Here is a 21,078-nt window from a genome sequence, read left to right as displayed (position 1 = left end):
TTTCACTTTTGTGCATGTAATAGAAAGGGCCCAGCTGGTCTTCACAAGATAGAGGTATTGTGAAATAGGGTTTTTTTTTTTTTTTCTTATAAAGAATAGTTGTTCCATAAATTTGCTTTCTAAAATAAAGTTTAGTGTTGCCAGGACTAGCTTACTGTAATCACAAGTCATTTTTTAAAGTCATGGAAAACTGGAAACATACTTAAGTAATTTGAGACTTAATTACAGGAAAATTGTGCCTATTTACAAACGTCTCAGTTCATTTTCATTCATTTTCTAAAAATTCAACAAATATTAATTGAATATCTTAATGCATTGGGGCTGTTTGCCAAGTGACAATAAAAATATTTGTTTTCATTTAGTATAGGTTCCAAAATACTTTAATTAAACTTAAATATAATTAAATAACTAAAGTAGTTTCCCTCTGTTGGATGTAAGCAAGGCATTTTTAAAAGTCATTTTTATGTATTCATTAGCATTTTCAATTACTTTTTCCTTCTTTGTTACTCTTTTTAAGAAATATGGTTGAAAATTAGCAATATACTTATTTAAGCAAAGATGTTGGGAAAGAAGATCCTTATTTTATTTTTATTAACTGCAGGTTTGTTAAATGAGCTTTATTGTGTTATATGTCATGCTAAGCCCAAAATACATAATTCTGTGGTAATTTAAAAATAAATAATTATATAGGTTTCTCTCTCTCTCTCACTCTCTCTCTGTCTTCAGAAAGATCATTGCTCCTCTTGTAACTCGTCATGGAAAGCTGTGGTCCAATTTCTGGGGAGCATTGAGTCCTGATGGATACTATGCACGATCTGAAGATTATGTGGATATTGTTCAAGGAAATAGAGTGTAAGTTACTTGATTTAATATTTTAATGTGAAATATCATAATCTAAAGATGTAGTCTTATTAGTATTACTTGAAATTTTTTTTATTCATCTCTTTTCTTTATAGTTAATGGGAATTTGGGAACCCAAGACCACTTGGAATCCTGAAATACCAGTATAAAACTAATATTTAAAAAAATTGTTTTAAAGTCCCAAATCTTCAAAGGAACAAGCTCATTGCTGTGGGGAATACTAAGAGATAATATATGGTTACCATACTCACAGTATGGTTGATAGAAGAGTAATACTCTTTATTTAAAAGTTTGGAAAGGGGATTTAGTTTACTGACTTTTTAATGGTTATAATTAAGGGTTGTTTTGATAGGTTTTAAAATTTATAATTAAGCCAACAGTAACACTAACAGCCAGAACACTCCAGTATTCCTGATTGCATGATGTTTTTGTGTGTGAAATAGCTATTATTCTGCTTTAAATATAAGTTTTTTCACAAATATTAGATTTTTACTTCTAGAGATTGAAAAGAATATATTTACTGAAAAGCGTGTGCATGATTTATATTTATTTCAGAGACAATGGTTGATATTACTAAAAATAATCACAATTGAAATAGTTTTGCTAAGGTAATATTGGGGAAGAATGTCATTCTTCTTTTCATACATATGATGGACCAGAGTGACTAAGATATTACATGCTTTGCCTTAGTTCTCAAACATGTCAGCCTGATTACAAAGGGGCAGTACACTCTCAGGACTAAAAGGATGTGCCCTTAAATTTAGAAGATAAAAAAGGTACACGTTTCTGTTCAAATAGTTGAGTGGTAAAAAGATGTGTTGCTTGTTGAAATAGTAACTGGTGTGGAAAGCTTCAATCTGAATGATGTAAATACAATAAAGGTTTTTGTTAGCTGCAATTAAAATGCATGGTAGAGGAGAAAATGCTATTAAGATTGTGTTCTGTTGTTTCTATGCAGTTGTATTGACTCTGGGTGAGTTGTATAGACAGTATACCCGATTGTATCTTGGGCACATCAGAAATGAGGGTTTGTGAAGGAAGAAGGGAAAATTCGTTTCAGATTGCTTTAGGCATTGGTGATTTTCTGTCCAACCTCCTATCATTGTTGTCTAAAGTATAAGGAAAAAAATATGACAGAGGCTTTTGAACTGGAATACACTTCATGTCCAAAAGCTACACGAAGGAGCAACTTTGTGTGTGTGTGTGTGTGTGTGTGTGTGTGTGTAAGCTGAAGCACTGAATAATTCCCCAGAGATTAATTTCTGAATTTAGCTGATACGTTCTATACAGAAATTCCTCCTTATCTGTGGTTTTGCTTTCCATGGTTTCAAGTCAACTGTGGATTGAAAATACGAAGATATGTTGAGATAGAGAAATTGTAAACATTCATGTAACTTTTATTACAGCATATTGTTATAGTTCTATTGTTGTCTTACTGTACTTTATTTATAAATTAAACTTTATTATAAGTCTGTATGTGTAGGAAAAAACATAGTAGTATATTTGTAGGGTTTGGTACTATGTGCTTTCAAGTATCCACTAGGGTCATGGAATGTATCACCCTCACATAAGGCGGGGACTGCTGTAACTCCTTAAGGCATTTTTCTTTGAGGCTGGTCTAGTAAGATACAATATCATATTTCTTTTAATATCTAACTACATTTCTTGGTCAAGATCTTGCCTTCATGTTCTCTAAAAGCAAGGCACACAGTCTTAGAGGCAAAACTTGTTTTACAGTTTTTATGAAATGAGTCATTTTCAGAGTGAGAATATAGATGTGGGAAAGGATGAATTACAAAAGAACCTTCCAACATTCATGTGCTACCAGCTGTAATTCTTCATGTTTTCCTTTTTCTATAAAATATTTAAGATGGCTTAATGAATGGTAAGAGAATATAGTTTTGGAGAATTTTAGGCTGTATTCAGTGGTATGCTGGTCAATGTGTAACAACTGGCTTCTGGAGGTGGAGGATTCCCTGGTTTAAACAGCTTGCCCATTTGTTTGGAGTAAATACTTCTACCATGGCTGATTTTAAGTTTCCAATGTGAAATTACTGAACATGGACTTGGCAGTAAAAGTTAACTTTGGGGAGCCAGTATGAGCTGTGTCTAGTGTACCACTGGTTGTGTGTTATGATTCATCCTATCAAATTCTTTAATTTTAAATAGAAACACCTTCTATATAACAGATTATAGTAGTCTAATTGTAACAACTGATTGAGATATGATAGCTATAATAAAAACGCCAAACAAACACCAACCCAAAATTGAAATGTATTCAAAGGGGGGGTGGTTTATCTCCTGAATCTCATTAAATATACTATAAAAAATGTAATCATATATATAGGGCAAATATCATTGAATACATTTGTATATTGATTCAATAATGTGTGTATACAAAATCTAAACACAAAGCATTTATTTTAAAAAGGTAAAAATGAAACTTAAAATTGTTTCTATTTGTGGTATTTAAGAATGTCTTCTCTTTACTTTCAGAGGAGTATGGAATGTACCATACATGGCTAATGTGTACTTAATTAAAGGAAAGACACTCCGATTAGAGATGAATGAAAGGAATTATTTTGTTCGTGATAAACTGGATCCTGATATGGCTCTTTGCCGAAATGCTAGAGAAATGGTAAGATATGCAATGATGGCTTGCTTGAATGTTCTTGTAAGATGGCTTGCTTTACCAGTTCGTGTGTCACTGTGTTTTGATGCCCTTTGTCTTGCTAATTTGTAAGTACTAGCCAATTTTTTTGGTTCTGTATTAAAAATTGGGGAGCAATTTTGGAGATAATTTAACATTTACTTGTAGAAATGGCATGAAAAATGTTAGTTTTTGTGCTCACGCTAATTCATAGGCAACAGAGTTGGATTTCAAAAATAAAGTTGTGTTTGTTACAAATCGGCTTTGCTCTTTTAAGAATACATCTTTATTTTAATTTGAAATTCTATAGTGAACACTTGACCTAATTAAAATTAATTAGATAAGCTTTGATGAAACAAGATTTCCAGATTTAAGGATGTTTTTGTTCTAAAATTAATGTCTACATTTTCTCTAACCAGGTGAAATTTTAAAATTATTATTAACTTCACATTCTTAAAAAGCAGGATTATTATCACCAAACTAGTAGAAAAGTTGAGATACGTAGTATATTTACTCTAAATAAAATACTAATGATACCTTGCTGCACTACAAATAAACTTAAAATGACTAGAAAATTCAAAATGTATAGATATGGTTTAGAATATATTGATATGATTTTTGGTTTTGGAAATGATAGGGCTATTTTATTTCTGATTTCCAAATTTATATAAGCAATTGTGATTTGATGAAAAATCAGAAAAGTTGGCAAGTATTTTTTTTCTTAGTTTAACAAAGCATGTGTTGTTTGAATATGTTTGTTTTCTCTACAAACCTATGTGCATTATTATGTGATTGTATTTTGTGCTCATGTTTGGCTAATTTGACTCAACAGCGCATCATGGAATGGCCTCTCTCACTCATTTTTTCCATTGTCTTATGTGTCTAATGAAAATTCTGCTAAGGAATGAGCTTAGACTTATGTTTGACCCCCCAACACCTCCCAAAAAGAAAAGAAAGGGCTGAAAGAGCTGGAGATGTTTCTTTGTGTGCGCTATAAGCTTTGCTTGTTCTGCATGTTGTCTATGAAGGACATTTCAGAATGTTAGCTTTTGATCAACAGCTGCTATTATTTTTATTTACCAAAGGATACCTGAGAGAGCGGGTGTACAGGTCAACTTACCCAATGCTTCTCTTCATTTTAGACTTTACAAAGGGAAAAAGACTCCCCTACTCCGGAAACATTCCAAATGCTCAGCCCCCCAAAGGTGTTATTTTTACTTATTTTATTTATTTTTGTTTATTTAATATTTGATATAGTATATTGCCTAGTAGTAAAGTTTCTTTAAGGGCCTTATTTGCATTTAGCTTGGTAAAATGTTGATATTCATCAGTCATCTGTTTATGTGTGTGTGTGTTTTGCGTGTCTTGGGCATGGGTCTTGTGCGATAGTCAACTCTTGGCTCTTTGAGCTGATTTATATTTTATGGTTGACAGGTGAGAAAGTTAAACCTAAGTCCCTTTCATTCTTTCTTTAGGTTTTTATTTCTTTTTAAAGGGAGAGAAGGGGATAGAAGTAGGTATAAAATAGAATTTGATTACAGTAAGGTTTAGGTGCACCTCATTGAGTAATTAATCACTAACTCTTTTACCATTAAAACAGGTCCAAAAAGAAACAACATTACCTCGTGGTGTTTTCCACATTTGTCTGGTTTGGGGCAAGAATATGAGACTGGTTTTCTTTATCTGCCTTTATAATGCATAACTCCTTTGCGCGTTAGCCTTTAAACATCAGAAAAAGAAAGGAATGAAACAGACTGGTGAAATATGACTGGCAGTGAATTCTTGTTTAAAAATGTGATGTTTTCTTTGAAAGAGAAAGAAACCAAAAGAGGTATAATTCATTGCGCTGTGTCTCAAAAATATTTCTGCTTTCAAACAGGAATTTTTTTCCCTGATGTCTGCATCTAGGATCAATGAGAAAGGGACAAAAACAGTCCATTCTTTTTTTCAGTTGAGTGTCAGTGCTATCTACTAGTTTTGTGTGGTGTCTGAATTCATAATCAAAATTTGAGTTTTTTATTTAAAACCAGGCACTTTTTATATGAATACTAAAAATGCATGTTCATAAATGAAATACAAAAATTGAAATTAATATCTTCTATATATTTTTCATATGATTAAATTTACTTTTTTACCTACCTCTGACATTAATGCTGTTATTTTCTGACATATAGGGTGTGTTTATGTACATTTCTAATAGACATGAATTTGGAAGGCTGTTATCCACTGCTAATTACAATACTTCTCATTATAACAATGACCTCTGGCAGATTTTTGAAAATCCTGTGGTATGTATTTCATATTCAACTTTATTATTTTTCTGTAACTCTAAGTGGTTATAAATCAGTTGTTTAATAATATGAAATGTGGTTAAAGGCTTTAAAAAAATGACATAATGTGAAATGCACATCAAAACCGCAATGAGATGCTGTCTCACACCAGTCAGAGTGCCTATTATTAAAAAGTCAGAAACAGATATGGGTGAGGCTACACGGAGAAAAGGGAATGCTTGTACATTGTTGGTCACTATGTAAATTAGCAATTTGGAAAGCAGTTTGAAGATTTCTCAAAAGATCTTAAAACAGAGCTACCATTTGACCCAGCAATTCCATTACTGGGTATATAGCCAAAAGAAAATAAGTCATTTGACCAAAAAGACACATGCATCTGTATCTGTTCATTGCAGCACTATTCACACAGTAGCAAAGACATGGACTCAAACTAGGTGTTTGTTAATGATGGATTGGATAAATAAAATGTGGTACATACACACCATAGAATACTATACAGCCATAAAAAAGAACAATATTATGTCATTTTCAGCAACATGGATAGAGCTGGAGGCTATTACCCTAAGTGAATTAATGGAACAGAAAACCAGATACTGCATGTTCTCACTTATGAGTGGGAGCCAAACATTGGGTACTTGTGAACATAAATATAGGGACAGTAGATGATGGGGATCACTAGAGGAGTGAGGGAGGAGGGAGGGGGACAAGGGTTGAAAAATCAACTAATGGGTACTATACTCACTACCTTGGTGATGGGATCAGTCATACCCTAAACCTTAGCATCATGCGATATGCACTTGTAACAAACTTGCACATATACTGCCTGAATCCAAAAGCTGAAATTATTTTTAAAAAGTAAATAAAAAGAAAAAAATTAAAACGACATAATTAATTGTATTTCATGATCTATACAGTAGATCTAAACTTGACCAATAACTTTCTTTTTTATTAGGACAGTTATTAGGTTTGGGGAAGGAAATTATCAATTTGTTGTCTTCCAATATTCTAGTATTTTTGTTTTGTGTATTCAAAAGCAGCATCCAGTTTTAATCATAATTTTAGAAGCATGTCTACAAATAGCTCACATATTATAATAGTTTGATTTTTTAGAAGAAAATTCAAAAATTTTGTTTAGGAAAATACATTTTTTAAATTATTTTTTGGCAATTTTGTGAATGTACATCAAAGATAGCCAGAGAGAATTGCAGAGAACACTGATTCAGCATATGAAGAGAGTCTTAACTTGAAGAAACGGTTTCTTTTTAACATCTGTTTTCTTCTTTCTTTTTTTTTTTTTTTTTTTTTTTTTTAAACAGAGTTGAATCTGCAGTAATTAGCTCCTTTTGTGTTTTACAGGGACATCTTTTTGTTAGGCAAGTGGCACACTTATTCAGGGGAAAATACTCTCTTCAACAATCAGACATGTAACACAGCTGTAATGATTTTCCCCTTGCCAATAGTAAAAGTTTTAAATTGCAGACTAAATCCACCTGAGGAGAGTTGTCCTTTGTTTTGTAGGAATAGTTAAGATACGGGGATAGTAAGTGTAGTAATCTCTGAATATTCTGAATAGGAATATAACATCTTTTGACATTTTGTTATTTTAAAAGTACTTTTGTACCATTTTAGCCACATACCTTCCTCTTTCACAGAAGTAAAGTTGAAAAGAGGTGTTTTCTAGTCGTGAGGGTAGAATTCCATATTTCACTTCACCATTGAATCTCTTGGTGTTCTTAAGGGATAGAATTATTTGATTTCTTGGATGTCATTAGGTTCCTGGTAGGATGTCCTGAATTATATCCTGAATTGTAGATATTTGTGCAAGGATTCAAGTCTTTGGAAAGTAAGCAATGAAAACATCAGAACTGAGTAGGAACAACTTTTCTTTCCATGGCTTTCTTTGTTCTCTGTTAAATCAACCTGTTTAATATGCCTCGTGAGGGATATCCCGTAGCAACATGCATATTGATTATCCCATTATCAGAATATCTAAGAAATTAATAAAGTCACAGTTTACTCAATGATTTAAAAGGTGATCTAAAATGAAATGTTAATACTAATGCCCTAAAATAAAATCTTGGGGGATTTTTTTTTACTTGAAGAAAAATCAGTATTGATGCACAGGTAAAAATGCTATAGGTAAAAATTCTTAAATCTTATGGATGATTATTCAGTTTCTTCCCATATTTTAGAATCAGAAAGCTAATTAATATTAGAGGGAATAATGAGATAATACAGAAATCTGATCCATATATACCATATAAACATGAAATTTATTAAAATTTTGAAGATTACCTTTGTTTCCTCCACATGAAAAATGTTTGAGTTCCATATAAACAGATATACAAAACTAATGACATAAATTATGATATAAATATTCAGACCCTAAAATGGAGCCTCAAAAGATGTATTTAAGGCAAATATCTTTTGAAACATCTTTTGATTGGAATTATTTTGAATCTGTGTCTCACTTCCTCCCTGCTGGCTCTTTGTATTTGCACTTTGTAAAGAGAAAATTAACAATTTCTAGAAATATTCTAAATTTAAGAGATCTTTTTGGATACTTGTATCACTCCATATATTAATATGTTCACGTTTTAGTAAATACCCATATTTGCATAAAGAACTTGACCCAATAAAATAATTATTTAGCTTCTGTTGAAAAAAGTTTAGATATCTTTATGTGTGGATTTTATGCCAGAAATTGGTCAAAAAGAATCAAATTCATGAATTAGAATAAAGAGGAACTGTTTTTCAGTATAGAGCCCTAACCCTTATTTTAGTAACTGAAAGAAGTGAAAGTGCTAGTAAACTCATGTTTATTCCTTGATAAATATTAATGACTGAAATGAAGGCAGAAATTTTTAAAATTCATTAAAAAAATCAAAAAAAGAATAATGTACTATAGACATATAAGACAGACCCTAGTTAATTAATTCACTAATTCATTTTTACAAATATTTTTGGTAGAATTTTGCCCCTTGTCTTTTACCTTTAAGCACGCATTTGTTTACCTACTCTGTGTATATATTAAAATACTGATGGTCCCCAACTTATGGTGACTTGATTTAGGAATTTTCAACTTTATGATGGATTTATCAGGGTATTGTGTGTTTTTAACCTCCCACGAGTTTATTGGGACATAACGTCATCGTGAGTCAAGGAGCATCTGTAAAATGTGTAAATCTATTCACCATAAGATTACTTAAAAAATCCTGAGGTACAATATTTCATAAATAAAAATTTTGTATTTCATAGAATGACATAAGCATATTCAGAACCAGGCAAAGATTAAACCATATACTGTGGCTTCTGAAAATTACTATTTTGTCCACTATACATAATCGTTTATAAGTTGAATAATTTCTAAAATGCATATGCTTTATACTTTTCAGTATTTATAAAGATATTTGTTTTAATATGTACTTCTTTTTATAGGACTGGAAGGAAAAGTATATAAACCGTGATTATTCAAAGATTTTCACTGAAAATATAGTTGAACAGGTTTGTATTAATGATTACAAAGTATAGAAAATTTTGCTGTTATTTTCCAGAAGAAATATTATTAATATAATACTACTTTCACAGAAGATGTGAAAGTGGAGAAATTTTAAAAGCATGCCTTTTTAAAAAGCATGCTCCTATGTGTCATAGCTTTCTGACACCACTAGATACAGGAACTGTTGACAGATCTCTGATGTAGAACTCTTACAGTGAAAGCTTATCTTTGGAAGAGACTTGGCTCTCTTTCTGAAAGAGTCTTTTCTCAGAGACATCTTCAAAACATGAATTCTCTTTTAGCTTATTGTTCAAAACTACTGTTAATACCTAATTTTTGAGAATGTAAGATGTCATCAATTCTGAAGTGCACCATTATTTATGTACCATGAGAAAAAAAATACTGTCAATAAACCATGAAAGAAAACTATGTTTCCTAGTCATATAGGATTTTTTATTTTATACTTATTAAAATAACTATTTTAGACTACGAAGACACCGAAGTTATTATGTCTTCTAACAATGATGCATATTTTATAGCCCTGTCCAGATGTCTTTTGGTTCCCCATATTTTCTGAAAAAGCCTGTGATGAATTAGTAGAAGAAATGGAACATTACGGCAAATGGTCTGGGGGAAAACATCATGTAAGTCATAATTTCACACTAAGAACTAAAATGTGTGTGTGGGTTAAGTAGATACTCAGATAATTCTGAGGGGTTATACACTTTTTCTCATATGTCTTTGAGTTCTAGACCTAGAAAAATTGGCTAGCCAAGGCTGATTTCAGTCTACTTCTCCCACCAACCAGTTATTTAACACTTAAGTAATTTCATCAGTCTGGGTGGGTTTCTCATTTATGCATTTGATTACACTGGATGTTTGCTAAGGGTCAGTGTCCTCAGGCCAGAGTTAATGTTAGGTAACACACGTCTTAGAGTGATACCACTGTTTTCCAAGGCCACTTTTTATTCTTGCATTTTCACAGTGAGCTGTGGTGAAAACTCTAAGGCAAACTTTATCTGTCAAAACTGTGTTTTTGTGTGTAAAGATAGGAAGGAGGGATCTGAGTGCCTTAGGTGTAATTCAGTTTTGCATTTGCATTCAATGTCAAAGACTTGGCAGGAAATACCCCTGCCAGTGGTTAGATGTGTTTCTTTTCCTCTGAGAACCACATGCCATTTTAGTAGAATACTCTGGAATATTACTGCCTCTGCACGATTATGTCCCCCAGCTAATGAGCTGATAAGGGAGAGGGAAGCTTAAAGTATAAGGAAAAACTTAAAGTTGGTAGGTGGTGAAATAATGAAAAGCAATCGTTCAAAGACTTTTGAGTGTTACAAATATAGAAGTGAGGAAGGGCGGGGAAAGCTTGTTTTCAGTATTTGGTAATACAGAAAGCAGATATGCCATCAGTATGCTCATCTAGCAGCTAAGACTGCCTAAAGGGTCAGTGTAAAAAAAGACTCATTTTTAAGAGGGGATATGAGGGCTTAGGAAGTCAATTTTATTTACTGTATAGTTAAACTTTACATATACATATAAAAAGTAGGAAAGGAGTCTACTGACCTTATTTACTTTGTTTCATCATTGTATCATTGACAAAGATGTTACCTAAGTTATTTTGATAATTTTACAGTTAAAGCAGATGATATGCCACATTGGAACTACTGTTATTTTTCTTGTCTATTATGATCTGTGGTTGAAAAAAAACTATAATATAAATGGGAATTGCACGTGGACAACACCTATGATGTCATTAATATTGTTTCTAGGATAGCCGTATATCTGGTGGTTATGAAAATGTCCCAACTGATGATATCCACATGAAGCAAGTTGATCTGGAGAATGTATGGCTTCATTTTATCCGGGAGTTCATTGCACCAGTTACACTGAAGGTCTTTGCAGGCTACTATACGAAGGTAGTTATCCTCCCACCCCTCCAGCCTCTTTCTTACCAACTTTTACACAGGTGTTCTTTTTAATGTTTTTATTAATAAGCAAATCCACTGGCTTACTTTGCTTTTTCAGGGATTTGCACTACTGAATTTTGTAGTAAAATACTCCCCTGAAAGACAGCGTTCTCTTCGTCCTCATCATGATGCTTCTACATTTACCATAAACATTGCGCTTAATAATGTGGGAGAAGACTTTCAGGTAATTATGACTTTTGTGTTTTTAGATTTTTCAAAAGAAATATGTCATTATGAAAAGGACTTTGCCTTAGGCCTTACTTTCTTTTTTAAATTTTGCTCAAATGACATAATTTGAATTTTGCCACTGGTTAAATATAATCTGATATATTCCTTCATTTTAACTTTTTTAGGGAGGTGGTTGCAAATTTCTAAGGTACAATTGCTCTATTGAATCACCACGAAAAGGCTGGAGCTTCATGCATCCTGGGAGACTCACACATTTGCATGAAGGACTTCCTGTTAAAAATGGAACAAGATACATTGCAGTGTCATTTATAGATCCCTAAGTTATTTACTTTTCATTGAATTGAAATTTCTTTGGACGAATGACTGGCATGAACACGTCTTTGAAGTTGTGTCTGAGAATATGAGAGGAATATTTAAATAGCATCAACAGAACAACTTCACTTTGGGCCAAACATTTGAAAAACTTTTTATAAAAATTGTTTGATATTTCTTAATGTCTGCTCTGAGCCTTAAAACACAGGTTGAAGAAGAAAAGAAAGAAAAAACTTAAATATTTATTTCTTTGCTTTGTTGCCTCTGAGAATAATGACAATTTATGAATTTGTGTTTCAAGTTGATAAAATATTTAGGTACAAATGACAAGACTAATATTTTCTTATTTAAAAACATGGGAAGATTTTTATTTATCAAAGTATAGAGGAAATATAGACAAAATGGGTATAAATGAATTACCATGTTTTAAAACCTTGAAAATCAGATTCTAACTGGATTTGTATGCAACTAAGTACTTTTTTGAACACCTATGCAGGTCTTATTTACAGTAGTTACTAAGGGAACACACAAAAAATTACACAACGTTTTCCTCAAGAAAATTAGTACAGGGGCCGGTCGCGGTGCCTCAAGCCTGTAATCCTAGCACTTTGGGAGGCCTAGGTGGGCGGATCACGAAGTCAGGAGATAGAGACCACCCTGGCTAACATGGTGAAACCCTGTCTCTACTAATACAAAAAAAAATAAATTAGCCGGGTGTGGTGGCGGGCTCCTGTAGTCCTAGCTACTCCGGAGGCTGAGGCAGGAGAATGGCGTGAACCTGGGAAGCGGAGCTTGCAGTGAGCCAAGATCGCGCCACTGCACTCCAGCCTGGGCGACAGAGTGAGACTCCGTGTTAAAAAAAAAAAAAAAAAGAAAGAAAATTAGTACAAAACACAACCGAGGAGCGTATATAGTTGAAAACATTTTTGTTTTGATTGTAAGGCAGATTATTTTACCTTTGTATTAAAAATCAAACCCTATGTTTCTTCAGATGAATCTTCCAAAGTGGATTATATTAAGCAGGTATTAGATTTAGGAAAACCTTTCCATTTCTTAAAGTATTATCAAGTGTCAAGATCAGCAAGTGCCCTTAAGTCAAAACAGGTTTTTTTTTTTTTTTCTTTGTTTCCTTTTTTAGAAAGTTCTAGAAAATAGTGAGGAAAAAGAAAAATTTCATTGAGATGAGTAGTGCATTTAATTATTTTTTTAAAAACACTTTTTAAGTACTTGAATTTTATATCAGGAAAACAAAGTTGTTGAGCCTTGCTTCTTCCCTTTTGCCCTTTGTCTCCTTATTCTTTTTTGGGGGGGAAGGTTATTTGCTTTTTTATCTTCCTGACATAATTTCCATTTTATTCTTCTGAGTGTCTATATTAACCTCCCTTTATCCCACTTATAAAAAAAATTCTCCAACAAAAATATTTGTTGACTTGATGTTTTATCATTTCTCTAAGTAAGGTTGAAATATCCCTATTGTAGCTACTGTTTTTAATGTAAAGGTTAAACTTGAAAAGAAGTTCTTAATCATGGTGCCAAAATTCATTTTCTAACACTGTGTGTTAGAAAATTATAAAAAATAAAATAATTTTAGAAAGTTTTGTTATCTTTATTATTGGTGTTTATCTTCAGAAGTGAATACATGATGAAATTGTGTGAAAGAATGAAACCTATGATTTTTCATTTTGCTTAGTAGATTTAATGATATGTGAAACTATTGAATTATAAATGAAATTATAAAATCTTCAATTTTAGGATGACTACGGATTTGATGTAACTTGTTTTACAAGTGAGAAAATAGAAGCCAAACGTTATTCAATATAGGTTTATTTGTTTATTAATATTTTCCGAGTCTCTATTATGGTCCAGGCACTGTTCCAGGCACCAAGGATATGTTGATGAACAAGACATTATAGTCACTGGGAGATGGACTTTAAAAGATAAGAAAGTTGGGTTCTACCCCGTTCTCTTCTTTGGCGACACTTAATACCCAAAGAAAATTTCTACTATCCATCAACTAGGATGAGGAGACATTTTAGTAATGATTTGTGAATTATGTTACTATACATCAGGAATGGTTTTCAAAATATGTAACACCTGGTATGACGTAGAAGCCAACTCATCAGAACAGACTCTGGTTATAAAAGCAGATCAGTTCCTACCAGTGCAAGCCAGCTTAATATCTCTTGTGGTACAATTCAAAGACATCTCCCAGATACTAGTTCTTTTCCATTTTGGTATCCATGGGTGGTTTCCTAGCGTAACTATTTCAGTCTCATGCCATGTTTTCAGAAATGGGATCCAGGTAGGCTATTGAGCACACTTTTTTGTCTTTTCTCTTATCCTACATTCCATGAAATAATATGAAATGTAGCTTTAAAAACATGATTCATAATTAGTGAGGGAAAATTAGAAAAATTCCCATAAGTAAATTAAAAAATTTGAAAAATGGAAAGCAAGTAGAATCGGAAGGATGGAGAAAAATACAGTTTGAAACACACAGAGCAGAAGACACAGAAAGTATATCTATTGTTTGATTCATTCATTTTATGCAATATGATAAAGACTTTTAAAAGAAAAAAATACACACACATACCCATATATATAAATAATTATCCCCTGAATAATGTGGGTGTTGAGGCACTGATCCCGTGCAGTCAAAAATCCACATGTACCTTTTGACTGCCTCAAAACTTATCAACTAATAACCTACTGTTGACTGGAAGCCTTATTGATAACAAACAGCTGATTAACGTTTATTTTATATGTTATGTGCATTATACACTGTATTGTTACAATAAGCTAGAGAACAAGTTATTTAAAAAATTATAAGGAAGATAAAATACATGTACTATTCATTAAGTGGAAGTGGATCGTCAGAAAGGTCTTCATCCTTGTTGTCTTTGGGCTGAGTAGGCTGAGAAGGAAGGGGAAGAGGAAGGTTGTCTCGGGTGGCAGAGACAGAAAAAACCCGCATATACATGAGCCTGCATAGTTCAAACACATGTAGTCAAAGGGCTTATTGTGTATCTCCAACAATCAGATATCTCTGACAGATGAACCTGATAAAGTCACACTGTTTAGAGTATGATACCATTTATGTTAAAAACAAAACAAAACAAAACTATGTATGTGTGCATAAACCTACAGCAAATTTCCGAGAGAGGAACAACTCTGGAGAGTGGTATGAGGTCATGGAGGAGTAAATGGGATTTATGCCTTTTACCTTTTACGCTTGTGTTTTTGAAGTATTATAGAAATATATTTGTGTATTGATTAAAGAAAAAAAGACTAGAAAGGAGACATTCACGTAACTAATTTGAATAAATGAAAGCATATGGATGTCAATAGTAACTGTGCGCATGTTTGTGCACAAGTGTGCATGTGTGTGTATGTATATACATACATTGCCAAGGTGCTTTAAATGCTCACCGTGGTGGAATTTTTTCTAATTCTTAATGTGCATAGGAATCAATATGAATATTTTCCTTAATATAGATACTTCAGTAATAGTCCAGTGCGTTAATCTTCATTCTGCTTCATCTTTGAAAACACTAGTAATTTATCTGTATTGGTAACTTAACTAAGAAGTCAAATATCCTTCTATGGAATAGAAATGTGGAAAACAATGAATATATGAGTTGAGTGGTCCATTCTCGTCACAGAATCTCGTTTTATACTCACTTCTATTTTCCTGTCTGACATATGTATATCTTGATTTATCTGCTTTTTATGCCCTAAAGCCCATTTTACATGACATGCTGGTAACTTGTCATTCATTTGGAATTTGGAATGGTTATTCAACAGATTTCTTAAAGTTGCAGAAGAGCCCAGTAGAATTTTTAGTCATAATTGAGTCTGTGTAAATAACTCCCTCTGACTAGATGTTAACTGTTGTGGAATATTGAAGTCTTCAAGACTTCATGAAGCAGTGTATCAAACAGAACTGTTTGTTTTGTGGTCTTTTAGAGTAGCAAGCTACAACATTGTTTAAGAATAATTATTAGGAAAAAGCCATTAGGAAGAAAAATAGGGAAATGTATAAAACTTTTTAATGCAACGAGTTTTGGATTAAAATGGAAGAGAAGTACACTGAGAAATAATGAGAAGAGAAAGTTGTACATGTAGAAATGCTTTAAAAATGTGAAGTATCGTGTAATTACATTATTTTGATAAAAGAAATTAGAATGGGAAGGTAAGTAAACAGGTTAGGGATTTGTGAACTTTATAAGTCTTAAATCTTTCTAATAGCATTTAAAACCGTACTTAACATCATTGTTTATCAGAGAAATGCGAATCAAAACTACAATGAGATATTATCTCACCCCAGTTAGAATGGCTTATATCCAAAAGACAGGCAATAACAAATGCTTGAGAGGATGTGGAGAAAAGGGACTCCTCACACACTGCTGTTGAGAATGTAATTCATTACAAACACTGTGGACAGTTTGGAGGTTCCTCAAAAAAAACTAAAACTAGAGCTGCCATATGATAGAGCAATTCCAGTGCTTGGTATATACCCAGAAGAAAAAGAAATCAGTATATCGAAGCAGTATCTGCACACCCATGTTGGTTGCAGCACTGTTCACAATAGGTAAGATTTGGAGACAGCCTAAATGTCCATCAACAGATGTATGGATATATTTTAGTTTTATTCTTAATATATTAAAATAAATGAGGAAACATTCATTTGGAAAAGTGGTTTCATTCCTGACAGGTATTAATGAAGTGGTGGTAATGTTTGTTTAATAAATCAAGAGACTGATGAGCTTAGCATGCTATTCTATCTTCACTGAAACTTGGTTGACTCAAAATCTGAATATTCTCTTTTGAAAATTAGAAATTTCTGCCTTTTCAACAATACAAAACACAAATAATCAACTGCAAGAATAATTTTAGAAGACAAAATGGATGACCCTGAAGTCAGTATTAGAGTTCAAAATAAATTAAGCGATGGAGGAGGAAAAAAAAATACATTTTATGATGGTTAATGAACTAGTCTGTGATTAATTATAAAATAATTTTAAAAGACATTATTTTAACACTGGTTTAAAGCCACTAAATCTGTTTGGGATCGTGATGTGAAATGACAATTCTGCACCTACTGAAGACAATTTTATATATGATAAAGCTCAATAACTGCTAAGTGAGAAGTGGACAAATTAAATGATAGTTTTCTTCTGATAATGTTTGGAGAATTGATTAATTTTAAATAGTGCATATTTGCAAGATGAGACTATCCTATTATATTTTGTTTTATTACATTATTTTCGTCTGTATTTACATGGTTTTTGTATCTTACAAATCTTGCCAAATTGTGACATCACAGCTCCACCTTGTGGTCAAAATAGCTAACGGAATCTAAATTTAAAGCAAATGCAAGAGCTTTATAAAATCATGTTCATCAATTTTTTTCCCAAATGCTAATACTAATAAAATGATAAATATTGGATGCTTTTATTCAGGAATTATTTATATGTTTTTAAGTATGATACAATACAACATTTTAAAAGGAAGAATTGTGACACCTTATTCTGAAATAAGGGGTAGCTAGCGTATTTCCAGTTAATACTGATGATTTGTTTTCTATTTTTATTTAATTTGTAAACTGCTTTAATCTATGTTCAATAGAGAATATTTACTTGGATTAATAATAAAATAAGCATAAGAGTAGTCAGATTCGACTACAACTGATAAAATAATTTGTTTAGAGTAGATAAAATTACTTAATTTACATAATATTAAAACAGTTCCATAGGATCTTATTGTAAAAACAAAATGTTAAAAATGTCTGTTTGTTAGGAAAAGGTAAATCATAATTTTTCTTTATTATCAGTACAGAACTGGTAAGTGCAACAATGAGGACAAGAGTCTTGTGGTACTCAAAATTGGGCGATTCAGATACTGTGAAAATTATAATCTTTGTTTTGACTTTTTGAAGATTAACAAAATTTATTCCTGCTGAAGTTATGCACCAAAGTAGTTCTAATTTATTCCAGCTGTTGCACATTTACTTATTGACCACACAGCCTCCTAGATCACCCTTTTCCTCCTTTGGGTGACTTAGTGTCTTAGCTGCTGGATGAAATCAAGGGGATCCTCAGCTAATGCTGGAGTAGTGTCATTGATTTTCATATTGTCTCAGATAGCTTTCCCGTTGACCTTCTATGAGCCAAGAGGAGAGGGAATTTTAAAAATGTGTATTTTTGAAATGATTTTGTGCCTGTGATAGCAAGTCGACAAAGATGGTCCTCAATGAACCATGCTTCCCAGTACTCGTACCATTGTGAACCCAGGTGGGTCCTCTGTAACCAACAGAATGCAGTAGAAGTGACTGCCTAATTTCCAAATTGAGTTATGAGAAGCTTTGTGGTTTTGAGCTCTTGGAACATTTACTGTTAGGACATTCTCTGTAGAATCCAGGTGCCATGCTGTGCCCATGCCACATGGCAAGGCCATGTGCAAGCACTCTGGCCAACATCTGAAACCAAGCTCCTGCATCAACTTCTACCACATAAGTGAATTATTTGGACATCAATCCCAGATGAATATAGCTGTTGTCAACTTCTGCCTGCAACCACATGTGAGACCCTTCAGCCAAGAAACACCCAGCTGAGCTAAGCAAACCCATACAGAGCTATAAAAGATGGCAATTTATTAAGTCACTACATTTCCACATGGTTTGTTACACAGAAATGCATAACTGAAACAGGGTTAATTGCCTATAGTGTATCTCTAATAGGCTTTCCTTCTCAGAGCACTTTGCATACTGGATTGTTTACTTCCCTTTCATTCTCCTTGATAAGTCCATGGGCTCCTTGAGGGCAAGGACTGGGTCTTATTCCATCTTTTGAGTTTTAGACTCTAGCATACAGTCTGTCATATAGTATGTATTTGTGTGTTAACTGGAAGTTGGTTTTATGTCTGAAATTTTATTGTATTTGAATCAAAATGATCCCAGAGGGGGAATAGGTGTTTTGAATTTAAGAGGTAGCCAAAAAATAAACTTATGTGTACTTTAATGGTGTGAAGTAAAGATGTGTGAAAGATTGTACAGTTTGTCCCTGAATAAAAGAATATGTAGGTGGCCTCAAGTTGGATAGAGTGACTCACTAAGACAGTATAAAAGGAAACTGCTGTCACTGTTATCCTCAGCATTCTAGGCCAAAGGACTGAGAGAGGGAGAGTTCAGTTTGTGAGTAATTTGCTTAGTATGTGTATTAGTATGTGCTTACTATGTGTATTTGTATGAAACATTCAGTAAGTGTTTAAAATTGAATTTGCTTTTATACATCTTAAAGCAGTTTTCTAAAAGGTGCTTTAAAAAGTGTTATTTTATATAGTGACTACAAACTCTATATATTATCCTCTAACGTTAAACTAGAAAATAGTTCTAAAAGAGAAATATGTGAAGACAGTGGATTTTTCAAATGCCAAGGAGAGTGTAGCTTTGATAGTTACTGACACTGGAACTAGTGTTGTTACCCCTGTTACATATTCGATTGTCCATTGGGTATGGCCTCTCTTGGTTTTGACCAAATGTTATTTTAACATCTATTCAGTCTGGTCTTATAAATGTCATAAATAATGGAATGAAAACTTTATAATTTCAGAATTATGAACCTGTAGGACTCTGTTCAAAATATGAATTATTTAGGAAAGATAACTGCGGTGATGTCAGAAAAAATAGAACTTAGAACATCTCTTGAGGTTCTTGTGAAGTTGTTTTTTTAATCGATATAGATGAGCTATTTTTAAAATTGGTAAGTGAATTGCCGAATCTGAGACATTTAAAAGGTACCAAAGAGCAAATTTAAGTGCATGAAGTAATAAGAATTAAGAGGGAGCAATGAGATTCAGGAGTTATGATTAATCTAATTATATTTCAAGTAGGTATGTAGAGAATGAACATAAACACATCCAATTTACCATTGATTAGAGGGGTTTCATCTAATAATTTGGGACATTTGTTTTGACATTAAATTTTCTGATCTATTTTTGGACAGAATATCATCTACACTGTATTCTAGACAGTTTCATCCTCCGATAGATTTTCTTGCAGATTTTTAATCCAATGTTACAGTATTTTTTTAAGTTCTAAAATGAAGACAGAACAAGAATTACAGAACGTGTACTTGTCTGTATGACATAATTAATGTGTGTCCTCTCTCAGATGCTGGTAGCCCTGAATCTTAATCTTCATTGATGGTTTACTTTTGTGACAGTTGCATGTATAGCTAGCTGAATATATATGGGCTTCCCAGATTTCCTAGACATTGATAGTTAGGTGGAATTATGGAACTGCTTTTGGCCAGTGGCCAATGAATGGAAGTTATGTGGATTACTTGCAAAGCCACACATTTATAAGCCCATTTTAGAGACCCTTGAAGCATAGCTATTGAGATACCTGGATCTCTGAATCACTATTTTGAGTAAGTTGCCCTTAATAGCTGCCAGGACCACAACAGATTTGTGCGAGAGAGAAATAAAGTTTTCTATGTTGAGCCACTGAAGTTTCAAAGCTTGCAAGACCGCTATTTTAACCTGACGAAAACAATAATCACAAGTGTGAGAAAAAGATAGATACTTTATTTGGAGAAGATGGATTTAAGTTTATGTTGATTTACAAATAATAAAAATCTAGAGTTATCTTAGGATTTTGTGATTGAATTTGTGTCATCTAACAATAGAATCTGAGAATTGGGAGTAGTGTTAAAAGCTATATAGTCCAAGGTCTGTCCTACCTTGACGCTAAACAAATCATCTTTAAGCCTACCTAGTTGTTGAACACTCAGTTTTACTTGAAAACTTCATTTAGTGAATGTTTATGAGTATCAGTTACAAGCCCATCAATGTACCTGAAATTACAAACATGAGTTAGATATCAACCCTGCGTTACAATCTGGTAAAAGGCAATTTACTGCATTCTAACATAGAAATAGCAAAGCATTTTCCATAACTGTAATGAAGACTGTCTTTTGTAAGTAAAGTTTATATGGATACACTTGGTTGGAAATTATATGAAAAACCTAATACCTTTTAATGTGGGTTTATAAAATATTTAACAGCTGTAATCACAGCAGTTGCTTCCCACCTACCACCCCTCTATGCCTCACCTTACTACCTTTTCCACATTTAGATATACTAGATTCTTCACTTGTCTTTCTCTGACCACCCTCACTGCTCCTCCCAGCTGACGGGCTTGCTGATTTTACGAAGTGCTAATATCAGTATCACTCTCCTCTACATTTGGAATGGTTTATCAATATAGCCGTGGAAGGGTGGTGGCCAGATCTGAACTTAATATGC

At 32.9% G+C, this 21,078-nt stretch overlaps 1 protein-coding gene across 4 annotated transcripts in view; it reads left to right on the top strand.

Annotated features, from left to right (window-relative positions):
• PLOD2 (procollagen-lysine,2-oxoglutarate 5-dioxygenase 2) overlaps positions 1-12,478 on the top strand; it is a 90,587-nt gene extending 78,109 nt beyond the window's left edge. For 2 of the 4 annotated variants that reach the window (XM_015131979.3, XM_015131982.3), the window contains exons 12-20: positions 727-852; positions 3,358-3,499; positions 4,654-4,716; positions 5,686-5,799; positions 9,241-9,306; positions 9,841-9,945; positions 11,074-11,220; positions 11,330-11,455; positions 11,625-12,478. In XM_015131979.3, the coding sequence (XP_014987465.2) occupies positions 727-852; positions 3,358-3,499; positions 4,654-4,716; positions 5,686-5,799; positions 9,241-9,306; positions 9,841-9,945; positions 11,074-11,220; positions 11,330-11,455; positions 11,625-11,780 (1,045 nt within the window). In that variant the 3' untranslated portion in view covers positions 11,781-12,478. The remainder of the gene's footprint in view (positions 1-726; positions 853-3,357; positions 3,500-4,653; positions 4,717-5,685; positions 5,800-9,240; positions 9,307-9,840; positions 9,946-11,073; positions 11,221-11,329; positions 11,456-11,624) is intronic. The other 2 variants (XM_015131980.3, XM_077994152.1) reach the window with 1 other exon arrangement.
• The last annotated feature ends 8,600 nt before the right edge of the window (positions 12,479-21,078 follow it).

The sequence above is a fragment of the Macaca mulatta genome, chromosome 2 (genome assembly GCF_049350105.2).
Source record: "Macaca mulatta isolate MMU2019108-1 chromosome 2, T2T-MMU8v2.0, whole genome shotgun sequence".
NCBI lineage: Eukaryota > Metazoa > Chordata > Mammalia > Primates > Cercopithecidae > Macaca > Macaca mulatta.
This window is presented reverse-complemented; position numbering and strand designations above follow the sequence as displayed.